This window comes from Sturnus vulgaris, chromosome 4, assembly GCF_052056855.1.
Source record: "Sturnus vulgaris isolate bStuVul1 chromosome 4, bStuVul1.hap1, whole genome shotgun sequence".
Lineage (NCBI taxonomy): Eukaryota > Metazoa > Chordata > Aves > Passeriformes > Sturnidae > Sturnus > Sturnus vulgaris.
Window position 1 is genome coordinate 23,266,437 of NC_142246.1, and position 25,771 is coordinate 23,292,207.

The 25,771-nt window shown below is 38.4% G+C and overlaps 1 protein-coding gene across 1 annotated transcript in view; it reads left to right on the forward strand.

Annotated features, from left to right (window-relative positions):
* The window catches only part of LIMCH1 (LIM and calponin homology domains 1), a 173,113-nt gene that overhangs the window by 39,050 nt on the left and 108,292 nt on the right, over positions 1-25,771 (forward strand). Inside the window, exon 2 of the mRNA XM_088163311.1 lies at positions 25,619-25,689. Coding sequence (XP_088019437.1) covers positions 25,619-25,689 — 71 coding nt within the window. The remainder of the gene's footprint in view (positions 1-25,618; positions 25,690-25,771) is intronic.

Below are 25,771 nucleotides of genomic sequence, written 5' to 3' on the forward strand. Positions count from 1 at the left end.
ATGACAGATTTGGCAGCTGCAGCTGTGAAATGATGACATTTAAATTTGTCAGTGAAAAGAAAGATAATAATGGAACCAACTGGACTTCAGGAGAGCAGACTTCAGCTTGCTCAGGAAACTGGTAATAGTGATCCCGTCAGAGGCTGATGTGAAGGAGAGTGACACAGGAGGACTGGCCTAACCTTTGTCTGTAGGAAGATTACGGCAGAAACAGATTATCTTGGAAGCTGTTTGAGGCTATATGAAGAATGAGGAGATGATTAGAAAAAGTCAGCTTGAATTTTCACAGGTAAATTTTGGCTGACTAACTCGCCTTATGTGGTGAGATAACTGGCTCGGTGGCTGAGGGCAGTGCAGTGAATGCTCTTTTCCTTGATTTTTGATGTTGTCTCCCATTGTATTCTTTCAGACAATTTAGAAACCAATTGACTGAAGTCTGCTGGATAGGTGGAAAACTGTTAATAACTGCTTAGTAACTGCTAGTAACTGTTAAGTAAAGATGGTGGCCATTTACTACTGGTATTCTTCAGCAGATGCATATTGTGACCAAGGCCAGTCCTATTCTTTGTGTCATTCTGTAGGGATCTGCCTGGATTTATGGCTATGTAGCTTTCTGTCAGGAAGCTTGCAGACTTCCAGGCTGATACATCAGTATCCATCCACCCACATACAACTGTGCTTAACACTGTTTCATCTGAGATCTCATGCTTGCTTTTCTTCCCTTACTACTGTTGGCAGTCACCCAGATTGCTTTAAATGCGCCATGTTAGTGCTTTGAATTTTGCTTTCTGCTTCACTTGCAGGTGTCCACAGCCCTTTGCTTTGCAGTGGCCTTACACTGCATTTTGGTCCTAATACACAGTGACAGGATCTATTGCATTTTGCTGAGCTCATTTTGGTTATTTGGTATGATTTTAATTTTTTTGTTGTTGTTTAAATGCAGAGGAAGATGCACATAATACATCTGATTGTTTGTGCCATGCTATACAGAAAGCCATCCCGACTCACTTCTGTCATTGACTTTATATAGTTACCATAATCTGGGCTTGTATAGGTTCACAGCTATGTTACACATCTTGGTTCTGTTAGGGACACCTATTTTGTGAGGCAGAAAGGGATGATAAGAAAGACCATAAAGACCAGAATATGATTTCTCTGGCTTCTGTCCACAAGCAGCCTTTAAGCCTTTAATTGAGAACGAGGTGGCTGAAGATGTCAAGTGCCCATAGTTGTCCATTAGGTATGCAATAAAACCCCAGAAGAAAAGGAAATGGGAAGAGAATGCATTCCTTTTAAAGAGGATTATTGCTTCCTCATGGAAAAACCTAAACAATCCAAAAAACCCTCCTTAAATCTTTGTTTAGGGCTAGTATTTTTTTTGGATCCTGTTTTAGTCAGGACTGCAACACAGGTATGAGAAACCTTACATGTGCAAAAGTGGGAAGTATTTCTCTGTTGAATATGTGTCTTAAGAGGCATAAATGCCAGAACTCAGGCTGGATTCTGTGCTTAGGCTCCTTTGATGCCTGACATTTAAAACTATTATTGGTTCCATATCAGGTGAGCTGTGATGGCCAGTAATGGTTCTCATTGCAAATCAAAAGAAATCTTTCTGTTCAGTGCAAAACTCTGTTTATCCAGCTGCTGCACATATTGGATGATGACTGGTGCAAAAGAATGAACTAGTGAAAGATGCAAGATTTTCTTAGCGTCTTCAGACCGCGGATCAGGGCATTCAGTCTGTCAGCTTCAGAATCAGAGATGAGGCCAAGAGTCCTTGTGTGAACTGGATTGTGGAGCTTTGCAACAGACTTTTGATTGTCCAACTACATTGGCCTGCTTGGTCAGGACCTTTTTTGTCTATGCAATCATCTTCATGTAAAAATTTTCTAGAGGCTGTGATTCTCCAGTGCTCTCTACTGTGAATAAGCAACAAAACGTGAGAAATCAGACGGAACATAGTGCCTACAGTAACCTATTTTGATAAAACATAAAAATTATTTCACACTTTTATGTGTAAACTGATCCACAACTGATCAGTTAGTGATTTCATATACAACCGATCCACAGTGATGTCATACACTGATTTTTGTTCATTACAAAATGGGCCATAAAACGCATTGAAGGTATGTACTTCATCAGCTGTTCTACTGTCATTTGCCTGAAGCACAGCTTTATTTCTTGTGACTGGTAAAGCATTTGAGGTTCACTATTTGTGCACACTGTTTCTTTTACCTAAAGCCTAAAATCAACTTTTAGAGCTTCCTGTAGCAGAAGTTGTCTGAGCCACCTGTTCTAAGAGACATAGATATCTAAGATCTGGCAATCCAGCCTGTATTTGCACATCATCTTTCAAGTAACACTTCTGTCCTTCATGAAGCAAAACTGCTGTAGAATTGAGGATTTCTTTGGTAGCTCATATTTACTTTTCTAAATATCTAAACTACCTGTTCTAGACATGGGCTGTCCACTTGGCATTTCATTCATTCACATTTTTTTCTTAGAATTACTTAGAAGCACTTCATAGAGAAATAATTTGGGAGGCTATGTGTTTGTATGTAGGAGCTGCTCTCAAAGGACCTACAAAGAATTCATAATTTGCCTAATTTAGCTTGCAGGTTTTAGGGCTTATTGAATACTTCAGATTTCTGTGTGTAAATTCTGCCATGGTTCAAAAAAGAATTACAAATATTAACTTCTAATGAACATTCTAATGTTACATTCTTAAGAGGTCTTTAAATTGATATTTAATATTTCTACATAACTTGCGTTGCAGTAATAAAAAAAGTAGAGTGAATTTGAAGGTAAGCTCTCAAAAGGTGGTGTTAATATTTAGTCTGCCCCTCTGATCTTACTTCTAAGATGCAGCATAAATTGTGATCTTTACCTACATAATCATAGGCTGTCTTTTCCCAGCAGTCTTTTTCTCTTTCAATATATAAGTTGCATAGATCTAGGGCAGCTGGTCAGTACTTATCTCTATTTGGTGTGTGTATTCACTCCAGGATTGTTGCATAGTATCTAAACCTGTTGCTGAAAACAGCTTTGTTAATTTATTGTTTTGAGTTTTCATCCTTGTTTTTTTTATTATATTTCAGTACCCCTGAGCAGTTATGTGGGTTCAGATAGGAGAAGAATAACTACTTGCCTTGTATTGGTCCTATTCTTAGCTTATTTAACCTGTTAGACCTTCCTCTGCAGTGGGGTTGACTGTGCTTCATAACCTAAAGCATAATTGTATCTTCATTCACTTCTGAATTTCAGGCTTGAGATACTACTAACAAAAACCAGCGTGTTGTAATTCAGAGTTTGCATGGGCACACAGAAGAGCACTGCACAAATGCATGGGTCTACAGTAGTCATGAGAGTAAACTTGCTGTATATGGATGTGACCAAAATCTTGGCTGCTGTCATAGGACAGTTTTTATGAAGACAGCTCATTATGCAAGACTAGAGAGGATGAAAAACTCAATATATATTTAAAACATGTATCAGTGACTGCATCTACAACTGTGCCGATTCCTGTGTTAGTGTTGTCCTTTGACTTAAAACTCTCCTGGTTCCAAATGCTCCTCATTGTTTAACAATCATGCAGCCCAACAGTCACCAGAACAGGAGGTTGAATGAGTTTAGAATGGAAACAATTTCTCTGGGTGAGCTAGCAGTTAGTCCTGCCTTGGGAATCTTTTGATAAAGAATGAAAAAAAAAAGTGTACAAACCAGAACTCATGAGTGTATGTATAATTATTATAGTGTAATGTATTCCATGTAGGAAGAGATGGTGTTTTGGCCCCAGGCTCACTGGAGAATTATTAACACGGGTTGTAATGGGAAACCAGAAATAGGCCATCACTGAAATATAATTGAAAATATACTGCTGTTAAAGACTTCATGTATATGTAAAAAATTGATTACATACCCATTTCCAATTCCAAATATAATTTTCATTTCTTCTGAAATTATATTTCAAAGGCATTTGCTTTTCAGTTTATCTTGCTTGTGGATACCAACCCCTTCATTTCCTGACTCTTCATACAGCAAGACTTTTCAACAGCCAGTGAACTGACTTTTGAATTGTTGGAAGGTGAAATTGTCTTTGTCTTTTATATTTACTTGTAATCGACATGAATTGTAAAGAAAAGTATTTACTGCCTTGCAGCTGTGGTTTTGTCTATTAATAGGCTGATGCTCATATGTGTTTGACAACTTGGTTCCCTAGTAGGCAGACTGCTTCCTGAGGTGATGATCCAATTTACTTTTAGTGTGGATAAGAAAGACCTGTCTGAAGCTCTGTCCAGGGAAGCTGTGTGGAAGACTTGCTTCTTAAGAGGTTAATGATCTTGAATTTCACATATAACGCAAAATATTATGCTCAATGCTTTCTTTGTAAATCTTCTCACTGATCACAAAAAAAATTTTGTTTGGTGTGGTAGAATGGTCCATAAACTAAACATATCCTGTTCTTTTAATTGGATGGGGAGTAACACTGCTAATTGGAGAAAACTGAATGAAGTAGTTGATGCTACATTCCAAATGACAGATTTTATACAGGAAGTATACCTTGTACTTACATGGATCAGGATAGTGGTAGTGTAAACATGTGATACCAAATGAAGCTAATAATACTCAGAATCAATTCCATTATTTTACAGAGACTAGTAGTTTTAGATTACATCCTTACCTGAGATATGTTTAGTATTTATTTTGCAAGCCAAAACAGGTGCAGGCAATTGACTTAGCCTGAGAGAACGATGTGACTGAAAGCTTGATGAGAAGGATGGTGTTTCTTCAGCATTCCTCCAGCAGAACTGCCTGAATGCAGAAGAAAAGAGCAACACATTCCTCCCTCCACCCCCAGTCTGTTTGGTGCAGGGAAGAGTTAGTCATTATTAAAAGGGCATCCACTTAGTGTGGAGTACCACAGATTCTTAAGATTAAGACTAGTCTTTCCCATGTTGTCAAGAGCAGCTTGCGTTCACTAGTAAGTTACTATAAGGGGCTATTAATTTCATAAATAAAGGAGGCTCAGAAGGAAGAAAACACACACATAGGCACACAACACAGCTTTAGTCTTTTTGTACTGCTGCTGCTGATTCCTAGGTAAATATCTCTGCATCCTGGTAAAATCCTTTAATCCTTTTAGTGTTGCTCTGTAGTGTGAAAAGTAGGTTGAAGGTGCCAGAGTACATTTTACAACATTGCCTTCTATATAAAACAGTTTGAAGAATCTGTGATTTGCCTAGCCAAGCTGAGATATTGCTGGACAATTTGAAATTTAGAAATCTTTTGTACTACCCCTCAAGTAACAGAACAAAAGCATGCTGATGACATACTAATTGTTTAAAATAGTTCGCAAAATATGCACTCTAACTTGATAGTTTGGCAAGAGGGTGAAAAAATATTTCTTTTTCGCTTGGCATTGCAAATTTCCCTGTGACTTCCATGGTCTACAGCTGAATGCTTGGTGGGTCTCTGTTAAGGAGCTTTGTCTGTTTTATCAGACAGCCACCTTCATGAATTTGGCAAAGCTAGCACTAAATGAATGGAAGTGAACGCTGGTTTGGCTTCAGGTAATATTTAGGGTATCATAACTAAGTGAAACAATATTGGTGAGGAAAAAAAATTTAAATACATTGTTAAAGATGGAGAGAATAGGACTGAGGACAATTGAATGAATATAAATTATTTTATCTTTAAGGCAGAGGAATTAGTTATCTATTTGGGATGAATAAAATAATAAGATTTTCATGAATGTAGGAAATGAAAATGTAGATATTTGTCTTTATGTGCTTGGATTTTGTCTGACATGGAATAAACAGAATTCTTTAGCAGATATTTTTCTGAATGGTAAGTAAAAGGGAAAAGTTCATAGGTTTGTTTGTTGGGGTTTTTTAAATAATCTACTTTGGACCAAGGTTGTCAAGTGAAAGACATGGATCTCTGATGTATTTGACCGCTAAACAGATATTCTTTCATTTTCATTGGTACTGCATTAAGCAATTCTGCTCTGTTCTTTCCCTGGGACAAATAGTAAGTCATTCAGATATACATGGTTAACACTTCATATCTCCAAAGCTAATTATAATTGCTTCAGTAAATTCCAAGTTATGGGCTTGAATAGAAGGGTAAAGCAGCCACCAGAATTTTGTGCAGAATTCATTGGTCATCAAAGAAATTGAGGGAGAAATAAGACTTGCATGAGATGCAAAAGAACAACTTGGCCTTTTTTTTTTCCTATTTTTATTTGTCTTTTGCAATTAAACTGAGAGAGTATATTCAACTGTAAGAACCGTGCTCCCTTACTATAGGAGTTTGCAGCACAAGGTTTTTATTACTCCAGTGGGAAACACAGACTAATTAAATTCAGCTTCTAAAGGTGTACAAGGAATGGGCAGAAAGGACAGCAACTTGTATGTACCCCAGTTTTTAAAATCTGCTTTCATAAGGACCATTTTAATGCCATTCCTGAACAAGTAGGTGTTAAACTCCAGTTAACTCCAGCCCTGAGTTTTTGAGGAAAACACACCCTACACTCCTGTGTGTTTCTGGATGGCTGCGAGCCAGTCCCGTGTCCTTGGGATGGCGGTGCTGGCTGGAGGAGAAAGGTTGGGGGAGCCTCTCTGAGCACACAGGTACAGAGACAGGTCATTGCTGCTGGTGGGAAAGCAGGAGCAGCTGCACAGCTCCAGCACTCCCATGACAACTCCTTCATGTCCATCTCCCACTCGCCCTGGAGATGCTGTCCTTTCATTCGATGTGGGGCCTGGAGACAAGTCTTGTCCTTTTGCCTACAGACCCAGGCCTGTGTACCTGTGATGTGGATGGTGTTACTTTCCTAGGCCAGATCAAGTGCCTTTTACTGTTCCTTGTCAGCTTAAAGCAGTCTCTTCCAGGCTCTCAAGGCTGCTTTTCTCCATTGACCAGCAGCTGCCCATCAGTAAGGAGTGAACAGTCCTGGGGTGTCTGTGGTCTCACATTTGGGGCCCTGCTCCTTTGCTGTTGGTAACCGGCACAACAGGCCGGAACCGCGGCGCTGCAAAGGCAGCATCGGGCATGTGGCCTCTTTGCTAGTGATGGCAGCATGATTTTCAAGTACCATGAGGAAATTCAGAGGTGTGCTAATCTTCTGGACCACCTAAATTTTCATAGCATACTGTTTGGGGGTTTTTTGGTTGTTGGATTTCGGTGGTTAGTTGGTATTACGTTTTCTGTTATTTTTTTTAACCCGTTAAGCCCGTTATGCAAATGGACTTCCATAGATGGTATATTCTGCTGTATCATCTATTAATTTGTAGCATTTCAAAGCTCAAGGAGTTTTGGAGATTTTTTTTCATGCTATGGTTGAAATGTGTGAGTTTTGATCCTGTGGCTTAGTGGCCTTGGCATTTTTCTGGTAGCTGTCTTTGCACGTAACACTTGGTTTAGATGGCTGCTAGTTGTTAATTCACACATATAACAGACTAAATTATTTATTGCATAAAGTAATTTTTTATAAAAAATGCTCATTTGTTCAGTGTGAGATTTTTCAAGTAGAATAGAAGCCAATTCTTAACAGAGTCAGCGATAAATCCATATCTGATGCTGATACAGAAAGTGGCTGTTTATTGGTTTCCATGTCATTGAACAAGCAAAAAATCACGGTTTTCAGTGGTCTGTGCTTGCTATGCATCCTCCTGTGGTCTCCTTCAAAGACAGTGTAAAGTAATTTCAGGCTATTCTGCATCAGTGTAACTGCCTGTGTGGGGTTTTAGGTTAATATAACAAAGTGTTCATTTATGTCAGACCTAGTTCCCTGAGAGTACAGAAGCTTAGAGCAGAATTACAGAAAAAGTTGCTCAACTTATTTATTTATATTTTGAATTATTATTTTTGGAGTGATTTTCTTTGAATTTACTAAGGGAAGAATGTCCACTGCAGTTGAGGGGTGTTCTTGGCAATGGTTAATGTAAAAATATTTGAATATTATGGAATTTGATTTTAAATAAACTTCAAATATTTTGAATTTGAGATGTTTGGTTCAACTTGTAGAGGGAAATTATTTGGCCTCTAAGGGCCTTTCCAAACATGAGGGATTTTTTCCAGTAGAGGCTCTAAATGACACAAGTGGCCATCTGGGAATTACACAAGATAAAGCAATATTGCCATGATAGTGTAGGAGGAAACACTTATATTAATGTTCTTTTTTACTCCTTGGAACAGCATTTACTTCAAAAGGTAATGTGATGATGTCCATTACATCTCTTGGTTCCAGCTTACTGCATTTTGTGTAGCAGTTTAACCAGAATATTCTCTGTAATCAGACATACTAGGATAAATAGGATGCTGTAATCAGCTGTGTCTTGATCTAAGAATCTGTGGAATGGAATTCTATATCATTTTCTGAAGGACTGAAGAAGGTGAGAATTGTTCTGAGAAGAGAGAGGAAAAAAAATCTGAGGGAAAAAATCTGGTTACTGGTGTCTCTGATTTGAGAAGTAGAGAAAAGCTCATCTCCAGAGAGAGTAACTGAGGTAGCAAATGCAAATTGGTACATGAAATGCATTTCGTGCTGTTTGCGTGCCTGTTTTTTTAGCTGCACAACTAAAAGACTCAGGAACTGAGAGTAGTTTGTTTTGGATAATAAATTAATTTCTTAAAACAAAATGATCACTGTATTCTATGTAGGGAAAGAAATTTTAACTTTTAACTGTAGAGAAAGCTTTCTGTTTGTTTCTGTAGTTTTAGGGAACTTTCAAATAAATACTCAATTTTCAGAAGTGACTTATTTTTAATTAATAACACATTAGAGAAGATTTAGTATTTGTTTTTACAGAACTATTAGTCTAAGGTTCCTACATTCCTTTCTTTGTGTGTCCTGCTTAGCCTGACAGATTTGAACAGTTTTTTTTGCAAGAGTGCTTCCATCTCTAATATGTACGTGCTTATACTTGCAAATTGGGTGGCCTGATATGTGTAAAGTAACTGTACTGCATGAGAGACTCATCCAGAAAAATAATTAGATTTTAAAAGCTGGTGAGAGGTGTGTTGTTTTGTTAAACGATATGCTGGTACATAGCTAACCTCAAATAGAATATTTAAAAAAAAAACAAAAAGATGTCCCCATGCAAAGAGAGATTGAAAATCCTAGCCAAGAAGCTGGGTTTGTATAATGCAGTAAGTATGTTGAGATTTTTGTCTAATCAAGCAACTTGTGACTGAGATGCAAACTGGACCTGGACACCTGTATCTTAGGCATCATAACTCCAGGGGAACTTGTTTTGGGCCCTCCTCCTGCTGAGTTCCACTTTACTCTAGGATTCCTTAATTACCTCAGGCTGGGAATGGCTGCAAAGTCCCTTTTGGGATTTGGTGGTGGCATTGGGACGGGAATCACTGGCAGGAGCTGATGGTGACAGGGGAGTTGGTGTGACAGGGGCTCAGGAAGGTCTCCAGCAGTGCTCTGGGTGGTGCTGGGCTGGTCTAGCAGTGGCTGAGGGAGCTGCTGGAATGTGGGTTTGGGCTTAGAGTGCAACAGGGAATTGCATTTCCTGACTTTTGGATCAGATAACTGTTTTTATCTCATCCCTTGGTCATATGAGTAACAAGGAGGATGACCTCTCCAGGGCACGCGTATATTTAGTGTGGCTCTGTGTAGCTCAGAAGTTGCACAGCTGGATGTTTCTAAACTATTAGTTTTAGAAATAGTTCATTTTTGCTCTCTGTCTCAATAGCAAAAGGACTGAATCTTGAGCCCAGTGGGAAATGTGGCAAATGTTTTAATTGCAGGAAGCAATGTTTTGATCTGAATTTCATAGATATATGTGTTTAATAAGCCTGACCTTTGGCTGAGTTTTGTTTCTGGGCTTTTTCTGAAGAAGAGTTAGATTTTTAAAACCTATTACCTCCTTTTCAAAAATAAATTAAACTCTTACAGAGAATTTTGAGATGAAGCTTTGGCATCTGTTCATTGAATCAAATGAATATTAAAAAATTCCTAGCTAAACCACAAATAGTTACATGTGAAATACTAGAAAGAAAAGCAGCTGAAATGTTTCCAAACACATTTTTAAAATTTAAGTTTGTTTTTATTTTGCAGCTTCCTTCCAAAATCTTCAGTATAGGTTATGTTCAATATTCAAAACCAGTTAAGTTCTTCAGACTTTTAAAATGTGCTACTTGGTTTTTAAAGATTTAGTGAACATAAAAAAAGAATTAAATGTTCGTAATTTACTTAACAACAGCTTAGATGTGGCAACCAGTGATACTGGTGAGGCTGAAGTTTGTGATTCGAGTCAGCTGCCCGGCATGGTGCATCAGGGGCTGTTTAGTGACACGCATGGCACACATGGACACGAGCCACACACGGTTTGTTTGTCAGCAGCATAACCTCGGGGCTTTGCTAACACGTACAGATACTCTGCAGACAAAAGTCTTGGAAGGGGCTTGGAAGCCATCACCCTTTCTCTTTCCACTTCCTCTCCTTTCTCACACCCTCAGGCTTTATGCTGGGAGGCTCTGCCAATATTTCTCAGCTCTCTCCTACTCTCTGGGGTTGCAGTCAGCCTAAGATCTGGCAGGTTTATTGCTGATGTTTCTTTTTTCCAAGCTAATTGCAAACAGCCTTATTAATATCTTGTTTGGTGATTATGTCAAATTGCTGGTTTTTTATATTCTAAAAGGTACTGGTTCAGAGTCATTTTTAGGAGCTGATCTCCCAGCATTAAGGTGACTTTGAGCAGAGATTCAGGTTGTGCTTTGTTCCTGAGAATCTGGAAATAATTCTGACTTCTTAAGTATGGGAAAAAATTATTTTAGTGGTATTTGTTTATCCTAATGCTGCAGTCAGCACACACCTTGTTTTGTTTACTAAGTATCTTCTGAGAGCTGCAGATGTTGTTTGTTTTGATTGTGAGACATGTAAGTGTTGATCCCTGGGAGGCTGCTTTCTGAATTTGCAAACTGATAAAACCTGTAAAATGTGTTAGCTGTAGAGATCATCTTGTCTGCTAAATTGTTAGTTGTATTTAGCTGATGAATGAATGCAAATCAACAATATGAAGACTTAAAAGCCTTTTATATACATAGATATAAAAGTAATTGTTGGTAGACTTTTGTGCATAAGACCATCAAGAAATTGTGTAAGATCTAACAATGACTTGGAGAAAAACAGCTGTTTATAATAAAATGGATATAATCAGGAAAACCTTTGTTTGATTTTTCCCATCTGGTCACTTCTGTTACTACAAGGGGAAGGAACAAAGGAGTTTGTTTATTTTAGGGCATTTGAAAGAAGCAGCAGGTCTCAACCTTCTTGCCCTGCGTGGGAGTTGTTAGCTGCAGAGGTAGCACCTTCTCTAACACTGATACAGAAATGGTCTGCAAATAGCTGAACTGGTCAAGGCACAGTTAGCTCCCTGTTGAGAATTGAATGAATTAGTTTTTGCTAATCTTAATAGAAGTTGGGATAGCTGTTATTACTTGGATCAAATACCACATGCCTAACTCAAAATTAACAAGAAACCAGAATGGAAGTTCAAGGGATATTTATCTAGACATTAATTTTCTCTCCTGAGTGGAAATAGTTATTTTCTGTTCTTAGCATAGAAAACTGGATAAACTAGAGAGAAATGCATTACTGTGACTATAATAGCAAGAAAAGTGGTGCAAGCATGGCAAAGCAAACCAGAGCTGTTTGAAGAGAGTCATGGTAATGTTGGAAAAGGGATCAGGAGTTAGCATTAGGAATAGATTGAAACAAGCTTTGTACTTTCGGTTTTGGTTTTATCTCCACACAGTGTTGTGACAACTCATCTAAATGCATCAGTTTGGATTTCTGGTCTTCCCGTTTGCTGGGGTTTTTTTCTCATTATCCACATGGAGTTTATTTCATAAGAATAAATCACAAGAGTAAAGGGTGCTGTGTGATCATATGGGTCACTTTCCCTGGACAAGTCTGGACCTTGTCTCTTATCTTAGTAAGCACCTCTGCTCAGCTTTGCAAAGGTTATCTTGCAAAATGTTAAAGAAGACACAACATGCAGGTTTGTGCATCTAGATGTAGTGGCCTGCTTCTACATACAAAGTCTGCAAAAGACATCCCTGTCAGTTGATGGTGTAGCAAGGTACAGTATATTTGTTATTTAATTTGCCCGTTTGATTTTATAGGGCCATTCCATCTTCCCCTGTTATCCGAAGCACAAAATAAAGCCACTAAACTGAGAAAAAACAAGATCATTTAATCTGATGCTTGTCTCTAGAGAATCCTGCTTCGGTTTTTCTAACAAATGGCCAAAATGGGTCTTGTTGGATGGAGTTAAGCTGGGGAGGGAGTGGGAAAAAATGGCATAACTGAGTCATGGAGAGAATGTGCTTTTGTGATATGGTTCAAGAGACAGTTCAGACCTAGGTAGAGGAGTGAACAGTGTTCAAAACCCAGCTTCAAATGTCTCAGTGTTCATTTGCATTTGCTGTCTGGTTTAAATTGTAAACCCTGCTACGTAAAGACAAAGTTTTAAGGCAGCATATCTGGTTTTAACCCAGTAACCAAAGACCGCAAAGTAATTTAACTTTTATTAGTCTTGGAAAAAATTCGAATACTTGCTGGTTTGTGGTTTGGATGTGAAACATACAAAAATAGTGTTATTTTTTCTGATGTCAAATCTGTTTTTTTCATATTAGTAGACATCCGATTTTGTTCCATTATATAATGATTCTTCAGACAGGCAGTAAGAGACAAGTAGCTCTTGAGACAGTTTATTTAACTTGATAATTTTGTATTAATGCGAATGCCTTTGCATTTGTGGTGTCAGCTCATCAAGATAAAAATGAAATCACTGGAATAAATGATGTGAGGCCTCTTCTTATGTTGCTAGAGTTTGTATGAACGTGGGATTTCTAACTCTTGGAGACAGCAGCTATGCTTTTCTGTAGGAGTTAACTTGCTTCAAACAGACCTATGTGTAGCTCCTAATGCATAAAGTACTTTCTGTCTGCAACTTTATTTTTATCCTCATGTGTCTTCTCTTATTTTTGCCTAAGTCAAAACTTTAAGAAACCAGAGAAACTCATCAGACTTCATCTGAAAGTGAAATGTACAAAATTTATGGGATTCAATAGTATGCGATTAAGGCATCTAGCACTCTTCCTTCTGCTCCCTTGCCTCTGTCATCCACCAAGTGTTGAGGCAGCAGGAAAAATAACTTTCTTTTAATGTAAAAATATCTTGTTTTACTGCTAAATGGTAAAAATCAGTGGTGTTTTGAAAGATAGAGAATGACAAATATAAACAAGTATGATTTCAAGCTAATTGGGAGAAATTTTCTAACAGTTTTTTAAAATGTGGAGTCACAGTGCAGAGTATGAAAAACACTACAAAAGTACTGGACTTAAAATTGTTCGGCCAACTTTGCAGGGTATGGTAAAAACAGATGGTTGGAGAGTGTGCTGATATTCCTGTTTTGGCTGAAATGAGACAGCTCATACTCAGATACCTGGTGCCTCTCCTCATGTACAAAACCAGCAATAATGGGCTTGATACCAGAAGACAAATTAGCTTTAAGACAGATTAACTGGCATAGTTAAATCATGTGGTGGTTCCAAATGTCTCAGCAGATCAGTCTTGGCAAAATAACACTGAGTTTCCAGCAGCCTCTCCAACTCCATATAAACCTTTTCATATTCTGCTGAGCCCCTAGTCATGGAGTGAAAAATAAGCAAACATTCAGAAACTGGATTGACTGTTAAGGTGAAGCTGTTCAAATTTCAGGGAGGTGTCAATGATGCTTTCATAGCAAATAAACCTGCATCAGTTTCTTTTCTGTGTTTTTCCTTTTCTTTTTTTCCCCTCTCATGGGAAGTCTTAAACACTTGCCCTTAATTCCAGATGACAGGTTGTTATCAAGCAGCTGTTCTTGGTAGCTTGCTGTAGGTGACTGCCTCTTCCAGCCTAATCTGGGCAATATTTAGCATGAGAGGTTTAGAATTTGCACCTAATAAAGTCAGCTGATTGCAAGAGACATTTTTAATTTTAGCTAGAGAAAGAAGCTTTGGGTTCTTCCTGAGCTTTCCCTTTTAAAACATCACAGGGGTTATCTCAGGTTTTAATATGGCTTTGGTGCAGACAGATAGGATTGAAAAACTGTTTGAGCATGTGAACTCAACAACAAAGCTCCTGTTGTCATGCAGATACGTTGTCACATTCAAAGACAACAGGAGAGAAATACAATTCCTCTAAGTGAATGCCTTCTCAAAAGAGTGTTGTGGTTGATACACAGAGTATCTGGATTATTTAAATAAATTATAGGGTTTGTTTGATATTTTCCCCCTTTCTTTGTGTATAATTGTGCTTGTAGATTAGGCAGGTATTCTTGTTCTGACAGTTCTGGTTAATTTTCCAATTTGTATGACAGCAGTATTCATCCATAGTTGCACGTACTATATGACTGATGAGTGCTACATAACGTTGTCAGTACTATATGCTTTTAAAAAGGAACAGAGACAGTTGATGGTATTTACTTGCCTTTAATTTAATCTATCTGAATAATATGTGAAATTTGAAAACAACCTATTTAGGAAAGTAACTGAAAGAAAATATTTCCCTTTTTTATATAGTAGTACCATTAAATAATTATGAGTTTCAAGATCTATGGATTTTTAAATTTCAAATTAGAAGGAGGTTGCTGAGTGTACATTGAGTGTCAGGAGGTACATGGAAAACAAATGTGCTGATAAGAACTTCAGTCAATCATACCTTTTCCTCTCATTTTGACATCTGAAACCTGTAAATTAACTAATTCTTAAAAGTGCTTTGCAATCCAACTCTGATGATATTTAAATATGCTTTTCAATGTTGATTCCTGCCAGTGTTTCATGTTTAATGTGGCATTTGAGTTGCCCTCTTGATATGAGTGGGGTACTCTGAATTGGTAAGAAAGAATGAAAATGTCCTTGGGACAGGTCTGATTCTGTCAGGGAAGTGGCCAACTGAAAAGATTTCTTGGAATTGTAGAAATGTAGAAAATGTTTTGAAACTTGCAGTTCTTATTGTTTAGATTGGAAATGTTAAGCATATTTTTAATAGTCTCCTTTTCTACTATTAAAGCATTATGGTGAAATAATTACATTCCTTTCAATCCATTTTAGACCTTACATGATTTCCACTATGAGTAAAAATAAAGGTAACAGTAGTTAAAATAATTGTCAGGGGTTTGTTTTATCCCCTCTTCAGGAATATATTTTCTACAGGGCTAAATTGTTAAATTTTATAAAAGGCAAACTTCTTCTATTGCTCTGACTATATTTGAACAAGATGCTTAAACTAATTGTTCCTAGTATTTGTTTCATGCAGCAATAAACAAGGCACCAGTAACAGCTCATTGATCTGATAATGAGAGGTGCTCGTTCTGTGTCTTGCTTCCTGGTCAGGTCTGTCCTGTCTTCAGAGCTGGTGCTTCTGGAACTGTCAGGGCTGGTGTGCTGCATAATGGATGAGCCTGAACTGATGGAGGCAACAGGTGCTCTAGTAATAGAAAAGAGCAGTGCTTATTATTGTTGTATGCATCATCATTCCTCCTCCCTTTCTTCCTCTGCGTCTGTGTCCACCCAAAAAAGGCTCCCTACATCTGCAGCAACAGGGGAGAAAAGAGCAACAACTTACCCTGTGTAACATTGCTGGGTTTTGTCTCAGGGACAACCTAGTAAATAGATCTTGATTTGATGCTTGTGATCTGTGAATGGCATATTTATCATTGCAAAGGACAACAGTATTGATTTATGAACTCCATTTAGCAGAAAACTCTTACTGGTTACTGTTATTTGTAACTGCCCTATTCCAGCTAAATCAGAATGAAAAATGGCTTTCAATCTAGTACTCATAATGCACTGCAAGATCCCTAGCTCCTGTGGGAGCAATCTGTTGAAAGATAGGTCTAAACATTCTTTAATTGGAGAAAATTGTAATTTTGGGGAGAAGGAGGAGGAGGACAGAGAAACAAATAGGGGTTCTTCTGCTTAAGATGCGGATGGCTCTTGGAACTGTCTTTTCAAGAGTAAGCTGTGGTTTGAAATCTTACAGAAGTACTTCCTTTTCTATTTATAGCCAGTCAAATCTACCAACATCTCATGTCCATGTGCTCTAAGGCATCAATTGATTCTAGATATTCTGCAGTGGTTCTCTTGTCTGGAATATTAATGGCAGTCACTATTCCCTTTTGCAGGGCTATTGCCCATCCTTCAGGATCAGAGTCAAAGGAGTCATGGAAAAGAGTTGGGGAGAACAGAAAACCAGTTTATTCCATTAGAGGCTGCAGTGGGTTTTCTATCTGCTTGTAATGTCATCATAATTTAGAGAGAAATAGTTGTTCTGTTTCACCACACCTTCCTATTTAGTTTCTGGTGGTTTTATTCGCTTACAGCAGCATTCTTTTTGTGGCTGTGTTGTGTTTTAATATTAGCTGGCAACTAAGCACCACACAGCTGCTCACTCACTCCTCCCCTCCGGGAAAATGAGGGGAAGAGAATTGGAAAGGTAAAAGTGAGAAAACTCATGGGCTGAGATAAGAATAACTTCATAATTGAAATAAAATAATCCTACATTGTAATGAATAGGAAAATAACAAAGAGTGGTAAATAAAACTCAAGAAAGGCAAGTGTTGAAATAGAAGACAATTTCTCATCAACAACCTGCCAATGCCCAGACAGTCCCCCAGCAGCAGCTTCCCCATCAACCTTCCCCATCAACCTTCCCTCTGGTTCTGTTGCTGAGCATGATCCATAGGGTATAGGATATCCCTTGGGTCAATTGGGATCAGCTGTCCTGACTGCGTGCCCTCCTAAATTCTTGTGAGTCTAGTTTTATCCATGCTTGGTAGCCAAATGTTTAAAAACTGGCTTAGCTGGAAAAACATTCAGAGTGGGAATGCTTTTCCTTAACTCTGTCCCTACAGAAGCAGGGACAAAGTAGATCTATTTTCCAAGAATTATTAATAAAGGTCTCAAAAGTTTATGACTGAATTAAGGTTAGCCTCCTTTCTGCAGGAAAGTGGATAATTTTTCTTCAATCTGTGATTTTTGAAATGCACTGTTTTTCCTGTTTCGAAGTACCTGCTAGTAATTCTGTGGTTTGTGTGCAAGTGACTGCAAAACCATGGCACGCAGCCCTGTTCCTTCTGGAGAATGTGCCAAGGGAGGACCCACAGTACAGAAGAGGCATCGAAGAAGCTCAAATATTGTTCTTAAAAGAGCTATGGTTTATCTCTTTCCCTTTTATTTGAAAGGAGCAAAGTTTTGCAGAGCTGTATTGATAGCAGATAGAATTACACCTTTCAGCAGTGTTTGTATGACACGTCTCTATTCCCCATGGAGTTTCCTGCTTTGCTTGCTCTAGGCTTCCAGGCTTATTGTCTGGAAAATCAAGTCTTAAATGCCTTGCTGAGCTATATTTTTGTGTATATAGATATATCTATATTTAAATTGCACAGACTGTAAATGGGACACTTTACATGTGGACTTGCCTTGAAATGACTTGATGGTATTAAATTTAAAAGCTTCAAGGTAGACTGGTGCCTACTGATGCTCATCATTGGCATTTCAGAGGCTTCACTGAGACCTAAGACACTGAGTGTCATCTTTAAATGGATGATTAAATTTAATAATGTTTTGCTCAAGTGAACACTTAATTTCTTCAAAAAGGGAAGCTGGTGTCTCCTACCAGACGTTTTTCATTGCAAAATCTCAGTAATAATATTGAGCTTTGGTAGTCCCTCTGATAGTGGTTTATGATGGGCCGAAGTGCTTCAAAGGCTGGGCCTCTCTAACTTGGAGCATCTCGTATGTTTGTATTCCTGTCTCCGTACAGCTTTAAATGTGTGCAGTTTTTATGTTGTTTGCCAAGATGCACATTCCTGGCAGAAAGCAACACGCTGGTGTCAAAAACTGCTTGTCCAAGAAGTAGTGCAGTGGTCCTGTAAAATATAAATGCAGTGATTAATGTAAAATAGGTTAAAGCAGAGTAAAGTGGAGATTAGCAAATCTAGATACTGCAGTGATCCTATCATCTCCTACAGAGCTGTTGATCTCTTCATTGCTTTGAGGGTGAGACAAGATGTTGAGTTCAACGGAGTCTGCTGCCTGTGTTGTGTTTTGCTCTGCATCTGCAGCTGTAGCTGACAGAGCTTCAAACACTTCTGATTCAGGACTGTCTAAACTTTCTAAAGCTGGAGGAGAGAAAATAGAGGGTTTTATTAACAGATGCTTCAGTTTCAACATATAGATGATACAGCATAGCATAAATCTCAGAGGAGCAGTTTTTCAAGAATGTGAGTTACTAGACCTTGAAAAAGAAGTCAAAGGATAAAAAAAGAGTTTGTTTTAATTCTTTGCTCTTTTAGAGATGGCCAGAAACCAAATTTCCTGTTCTGCTGGACAGTTGCTAATGTAATCAACCTGAGACAAAGGAAAAAAATTCTCCTGTCCTGTGCGAAAAAACATCTTTAACTTGGTGATAAAATGTGAGACAAATAGGAATTCGTGGGACAGCTACTCTGTGTTCAGTAGCCAGAGCTTGAGTAATCTTCCTCCATCAGTACTGATTCCAGCTTCAAGAAGGATTAGCTAGGGAAAAAAATAAGAGCTGAATCAACAGTTTCTGCTTCTGAGACGAGTTCCCTGCATACACTTTTCTTTCCATATGTAACTGAAGAGGTACAATAAAAGGCAGTGTGAATGCTTGTCTGTCCGTGGAAAGCCCCAGGGAATCACACAAAAAGCAAATTCATGATAACTTTAATTAGCCTTTCATTTGTCAGTGAGCAGACTGCTTATTTAGCCTGGTTGGGTAAGAAAGTGAGACCTTGGGAAAGGATGTTCATGATAGTAATTACTAGTCATCTGCTCCTCTTCCCTTCAAAGGTGCAGGAACTGCCATTGTGTACTGGTTCACCCTGAAGCGGGATAGGTTGTGCAGTAGTTAAAGGCACAGCTTTCTCCAGGCAGTGTAGAGAGTAAGGCCAGACAGACAGGACTAGATTAAATGAGGGCCTTGGACTGAGGAGATGCATGCTTGTCTTCTGGTGTCTTGAACCTGTTGACCTCACATCATTTGTGCTCCTCTGATCTCTGCTCCTCAAACCATCTGCATGGAGTCTTGTTTTTACAGAAAAGAGCAAACAGCTAAAGAATGTATCATTATGGTAAGACTTACCTTCTACCAAATACAAGTTATTTTCTCGAAATAGTGCTTCATCTCCTTCTCTCCACTCTACTGATAAATCTGGGGCAAAACCCTACAATTCTCCCCTTCTTTAATTCCCTGTAAAACTAAGAAAGAGATGATGGGTTCCACAAGATAGGAAATAAGGGATTACTTTTTTTTTTTTTAAAGCAATAAAAAGGAGCCTAAATTGAACAATTGATTAAAAACACCCTAGGGTGGTCTGTCATGTCTGTTGTCTGGTACATAATATTGATAACACCTGAGGTAAGAGTCTGGTTGCCCATAAAACAATGCAATGACAATCTACTGACTGTCAAATACAAATTGGATGTAACAAATGACCTGATGCTAGGTAAAGTTTTCAGGTATGTGCTGCAGCCAAGAGAAATCTGACAGAAGTCACTTTTAAGTTCCCTTCCTGCTCTTTGCTCTCTTTCTTCACAAAATGTTCAACCTTGACTGAAATGTTTTCTGCCCCACCCCACCCCAAAGGGAAGGCTGCAATATCTGGCAATGCACCTGGAAATGTATACAAACAGCATTAGGGAGGGGAGATGAAAAGGAAGCTGATTTTACTCTGTCATTAAATTTTAACACTCCCTAGCAGCTTGCCAGCCAAACCGGATTATACTACCAGATGTCCTGGCAGAAATGCACACGGCTCCGCAAGATCATAAATCCAAGCAACGTATGGCAACCCTGCATGTTTAATACCACTGTTAGCAGTGCAGAATTTCAGTGTGGAAAGCTCTGGTGGTGGGCAGGATTTAGCAAGGACAAAATCTTCCCAGACTTAGATTTAAAGTCTTAGGTAGGGTAAAACTGCTGCTGCTGCTGGTATGTACTACTCTTTCAGTATTTATTTTGTCATGTCTCCTAAACAATGTACTAACTTAGCCAGTTTAGCTTACACTTTAAATAGAGGTGTCCATTCATGGGATCATGTCCTCATTAATCTTTGCAAAGGATCAGAAAAAAACCCATCCGCTGTGTTTTTTTTAGTTTTTGCTCCCTTCATGGAAAACAAAAAGCAGTTACTAGCATCCCTTCATAAATAAATTATTCCTTTAGTGAGGAATATATTTCCTTTAGAATTGGGCCCACCAAAGAGGAAGGTGTTTGTATCAGTGGATATGGTCTTTCCATGCTATATGTTGACACCAAACTCTCAGCTGACCTGATCAGCAGTGGGGCAGAAAGGAATTTAAAGCAAATAGGGGAGAATATGCTATTTTATTCTACTGCTGCTAGAAAAAGTGAAGTTTATATGAAATATAAAAAGAGCGAGTCAGCTTTTTGTCTCATTAAAGAATAATAAGAGGGTGAATAATCAGAGGAAAATAACAAGAGGGACTTCAGCACAGGCAGTTAACTTTGCAAATTGCAGTTAAACTTAAGTGACCAGGAGGTGGAAGACCTAAAAATAATTCTTTGCAGATTAATTTTGTTCCCCAAGTGTGAAATCTCCTGTCATTCTCCCATGTATTCTTTAAATTTTCAAGTTCTGTATCGTAAAATTTCAGGTGATTCATTGCTGGCCACATTAGTTATTCTGAGCTCCTGCAGGTTTTGTCCCTGAGAGTAGAATTACACACTACAGATATTTGTTTGTTCTTTTACTGATTTCAGTGGCAAATTACCTCAATCCTGTAAAGCCGTGGAAGGCATTGAGCAGAGTGCTTGTCATCATTCAGCTTTCCTGGAAGACAGTTATGTTAGACCAGTGGTTGTCCCTGGAAGACTCCATTCATGCAATCTTTAAATTTCTCATTACTAAATCAACTATCTTCCTAGTATTTGTAATAAAGGTGCTTGGGACTGGTTTACATTGCTATGATTTTTAGCAATTAAAATGCCTCTGTGTGGTAAGAGAGAGGGAACTCATGCCTAGATGATGTGTTGTGTCCACTTTTGCAGACAGACACATTGCATGATCAATAGGTGGGCAAAGCAGGAGCCAGTGAAGGGTCTCCAGGCTCCATTGCACTGTCAGAGCAATGTGGTGGAATTCTGGGCTGCAAAGGTGAAGCTGGCTTTAACTGATCTGGGTTGTTTAGTACAGAAATCTCTTGCCTATGTTATATGAAAATGGAATTTAACTTGTATATTCATCTTATTAGCTCAGATTATAACTCAGAAACAGGGAAATAGGACTTTATTACTCTAGAGGAGCCAAATCTTAGGATCTTAGGATGCCCTAATAGCTATCATGCTTCTATTGGTGGTTTGTGTTCCCTGTTGCTTGTACAATCCAAGGCTTTCTATATACATACCTGATTATTACAGTTTAAGCCTTACTTTTATATATTTCTACTTAAGTCAGGGCGTCATTTTTTCATTTAAGGAAAAAAAATTTAGGAGAGAATAATGGTTGCACAAAATGGAAAGGCAACATACATAAAAAGAAATGAACAGCTTATGAAACACTTTGAAAATCTTCCTCTCTTTACTGTCATGCTTCATAAGCTCTCAAAAACGTGTAATGAGAAACAAAGACCTCTTTTTGCTGTGTCTCTAATCTTTTTCACTGCATAACATGGCATCTTTAGATGTGCCCATAGAAAATGAAACTAAGTATTTTCAGTGTGCTATCCCGGATGACCAATTGTTTATTCAACTACTTATATCTTGTTTGCCTAGATAAATTTCACCTGGGGCCAGCACCTGTTCACTAATTTGTCACCTTTTCTTTTTCATGCCCCCAAGCTGTTTAGACATGAGAGGCTTTGCAAGCTCCATCTCAGGAAGCACCAGCAGCAATATAAAATGCAAGGAAAACAATAACAACTGAAGCTTTGGGAAAATAAAATCGTACAATATGGCAATGGTTAGTGGCTGGAAGACAGCCATCCTTGATGATATAAATTTCATAGCATGTGTAACTCCAAAGAACAAAAGAGTTAATCAACAAAAATACAATATATACCGAGTGTTACTGTATGCAGATATGTATTAAAGCTGTTGCCATTAAAAACTTAGATTACTCATTTTAGGTTCATATTCTGCTCTTAAGTGACAGGGAAACTGAGAAATGCACCCGGCACTCAAATAATTGCCTTGGTTGCGACACTTGTAGCTTTTTACAGAGAAGAAAATATCATCCAGATGATGAATAAAAAGGCCTCCTCACATAAATGAAGCAAACAGCAATAAATGATACTGTTTTGCTTCTGTTCTCTATTTTTAATTTCCAGTATGACAGGGAAATGCAACTTTTTTCCACTCAGCTTTATTGAACTTATTAGAGAAGTCAGAGGCTGTTCTGCTAATCATTAGCAAAGATGCAGTGTGTGTTTTGTCTTTAAGGTACTTTGTTCTAACTTTGGCACCCTGGCACTGCAAGAATTACACTATGCTGCCATTGCAGAGTGGATAGAGAATTCTTCCATCCATCCTACTTCCTCCTGCACTGTCTAAGTGCACTGGTCAGTACCAGTGAGGTGGGAAGAGTGCAAGATGGAGTTGTGTCTCCAAAGCATGTAAGATGTGGCAGTCTGGAAACCAGGCCTTGTAAAGAAAGGCCAGTTCTCAAAAGTTCTCTCAGTTAACATCTTGGCTTTTGGTGTTACTGTACTTTTTTCCTTTCCTGAAGACAGCAGTCCAGGATAGAGAGTGTCTTGCATCTGTTCATGGCTGCTTTTGTGCAGGTTCAGTTCTGAACACCAGTTCTCTGTACTGTGAAAGCTGATGGGCTAAAGATTTATTCTTACATTTTGCAGTTTTCTGTACTTGGTTTCAGGTGAACAATTTCCTTTTTTCCAGTGAAGCTCAGTAGAAGCACTGCAAATGCTGTCCTTTAGTCCTTGTTTGTCAGTGATTTCAGAGTTTCATCCAGCAAACTGTAGGCTTTTATTTCCTGAGATGGAAGATAAGCTAGTAAGAACAGTAAGAACTTTTTATTTTTGCTGGAGTTTGGGTAAAGTATGCATTTTGCTGAGAGATTCTTTGTGTGCAAATATAAGAGCGCCAATCCTTTTGCTTAAAGTCCCTTTGTCTCCTCCTGCTCTGGGTGTGCTGAGCAGAGGATATCTCAGCAATGTGCACCAGGTTGGCCTGTGGGCCTGCAGTAGTTGTGCATGAAGGCATGGCCCAAAGTGGCCCCTGCAGAGAGGGAGATGTATGTACATGTGTGCGCCAAGCAACTGAGCTCTCATTTCCTCTGGAGAAGGTGGATCCACCTTCTTGCTTCTCTCAGTCCATTTTGAGTTTATCTTTGTCATTTATAATGTCATCTTCGTGCTTATTTTTAGTTTCTAGCCTTTCTCTGTTGAACTGTTTTTACGTTTTAATTGACTAAATCAGGAGACTTGCAGGTGATTAATGTTTTCCCTCTGCAGCTGCATCATCTAGAACAGGCATAAACCTTGCCATGCCTCATTTACTTTCAGTTCCTTTTCAAACAGACATGCACTGTTCCTGGACCTTCCTGTCTTTCCTCACCTCCTGTCAGTGCGTGTTGTACCTCTCACTGGATGAATTCATGTACCAGCTGTGCATCTGTATTTCATGATTTTATTTGTGCAGACAGAAGTTATGTATAAAACCTTCCTGCATCATCAGTAATAACAGCAATACTCATGTGACAGCTTTTGGCAGGTAGATTCCTACCTGAATTGTGGTAACAGTTTCAGTACTGCTCCCTGCTAAATGAGGGTCTTCAACAAAGGCATAAGAAAGCTCCATGTCTGGGACATTTGGTGTTGAGGAGTAAAATAGGATGACTGTAATTTTTCTTTAATTTTTTCATGGATGAAAAAAATCACTTGGAGTCAGGCTGCTATGAAGTAGCCCTTCCTACTCTTTTCTGTCCTGTATCTTGTGAATGAAACAAAATTCAGTTTTGATATGTTCCACCTACAATTCATCCTAAATGCTAATGGTTTATTGTCATAATTTCCCCGTGTCCCAGCAGATCAAGATTAGAGATGATTTACTATGGCTAGATATAGTTTAAATGGTTAAAGGTCATTTACCACAAATTACATGTGGTTTCTTCAGAGATATGAATGCAACACAGTGCCTTGTTCTACTTTATGCATTTGCATAAGATATGATTCTCCACAGACGCCCTTATGATACATTTTTCAGAGTATAGAAGAACTTCCTTCACGTTGAACAAAACAATATGTATATAATTTAAGGAAGGATGAGATTTTAGGCTTTGCATTTGCATTTCAATTTAAAAAGTGTTGCTCTCTGTCCAAGACTGCACAGCTATAACCAGCATTTCTGAAACTGACGCATTTGCTAATCCTGTGGGACAGTGCCAAACTTGTCAGTTTTTATAAACTGCTGTCTTTATGACAGGAAACTAGGAGGGGAAGGGTCTTATATCTGCATATAATAGCAAGGAGAAAACAGGGACATAATGACAGATGTGTCCCCAAGTCACCGTTCTCTATGGTGGAAGCAACACACAGAGAAAAGGTCTTGCTGAAAGACTGGATGCAAGCCAATGAGAACTCTATAAGCATCCGGTAAATGTTTTGCCCGAGTAAAGAGAAGACCTCCTGTAGGACAATTAAAACGTTTTTTTTCTTTGTATTGTTTCTGTTCAGTGCTTTCTAAACATAGTAACTATTTTTATATCTTTTGTTATGATAATAAAAAGTATTTTTTACTTTTAACTGAACATATCATCTGTTGAGAATGATAGGAGGATGAATGGCAAGACATTCTCTATATAGTAGTGAGTCAAAAATGAGGGTCCACTCATGCTTGTAGCATCCAGAGCCCTTAGGCAAGATTGGCATTCCTGAAAGGTTTCTAGATGGTCCATCCCTAAGCAGCAAGACTGGCTTAAGAGCTTGTGAGGCAAAGTGTACCTCCTGGTCTGAGTGTACCTGGGGGGACCCTTAGCTTCCACTGAGTTTGTATTCTCTTAACACTCATGGTTGAATTGCTGATGTGGTATCTTTTAATATGACCATGATTATTGAGGCATGTGTCTGAAGGGCTACAACTCATGCCAGTTCTTTCAATTGTATTTGCTTATTCTATAAAGATGGTAAGTTAAGGACTAAAGCTCAAGGCCAGTACAAAATGTTTAATGCGATGCAAAAAAAGCAATAAAAACACATAGTTTGTCTAAATACAATAGTTTTAAATTTCAAAGCACTACAAAATAGAACTTCTAAATTATGCTGAAGATTACATTGTAGATTTTGTTTTGTCATTTTTGGTTTTTACTGCTAGAAAACTGTTCTTTTATAATCTGCAATTTCACTGGCTGGAGCAAATAATTTGTCCTATATGTTAAATAGTTTGATGAAATGGGAAGGAGAAATGGACATGACTTAGTCCTTTGCAAGGCCTGCAAAGCTCAAATGTTCCTTACACAGCAGATGCTCTAACTGAATATTATGAGTTGCACTTGTAAAGCTCACTTTCTAATAGATGGCACTCATTTGTTTCTCTCTACTCTTACAGCAAGTGACCGGGAGAAGTTTTGGTGAGAAAGATTTTCGTTCTGGATTAGAAAACGGCATTCTTCTGTGTGAGTAAGTAATGCTTACAGTTTTGAGCCTTGAAATACATTCTTGACTAAAGTAGAACACAACCTTAGCTAGTATGTCCATTGTT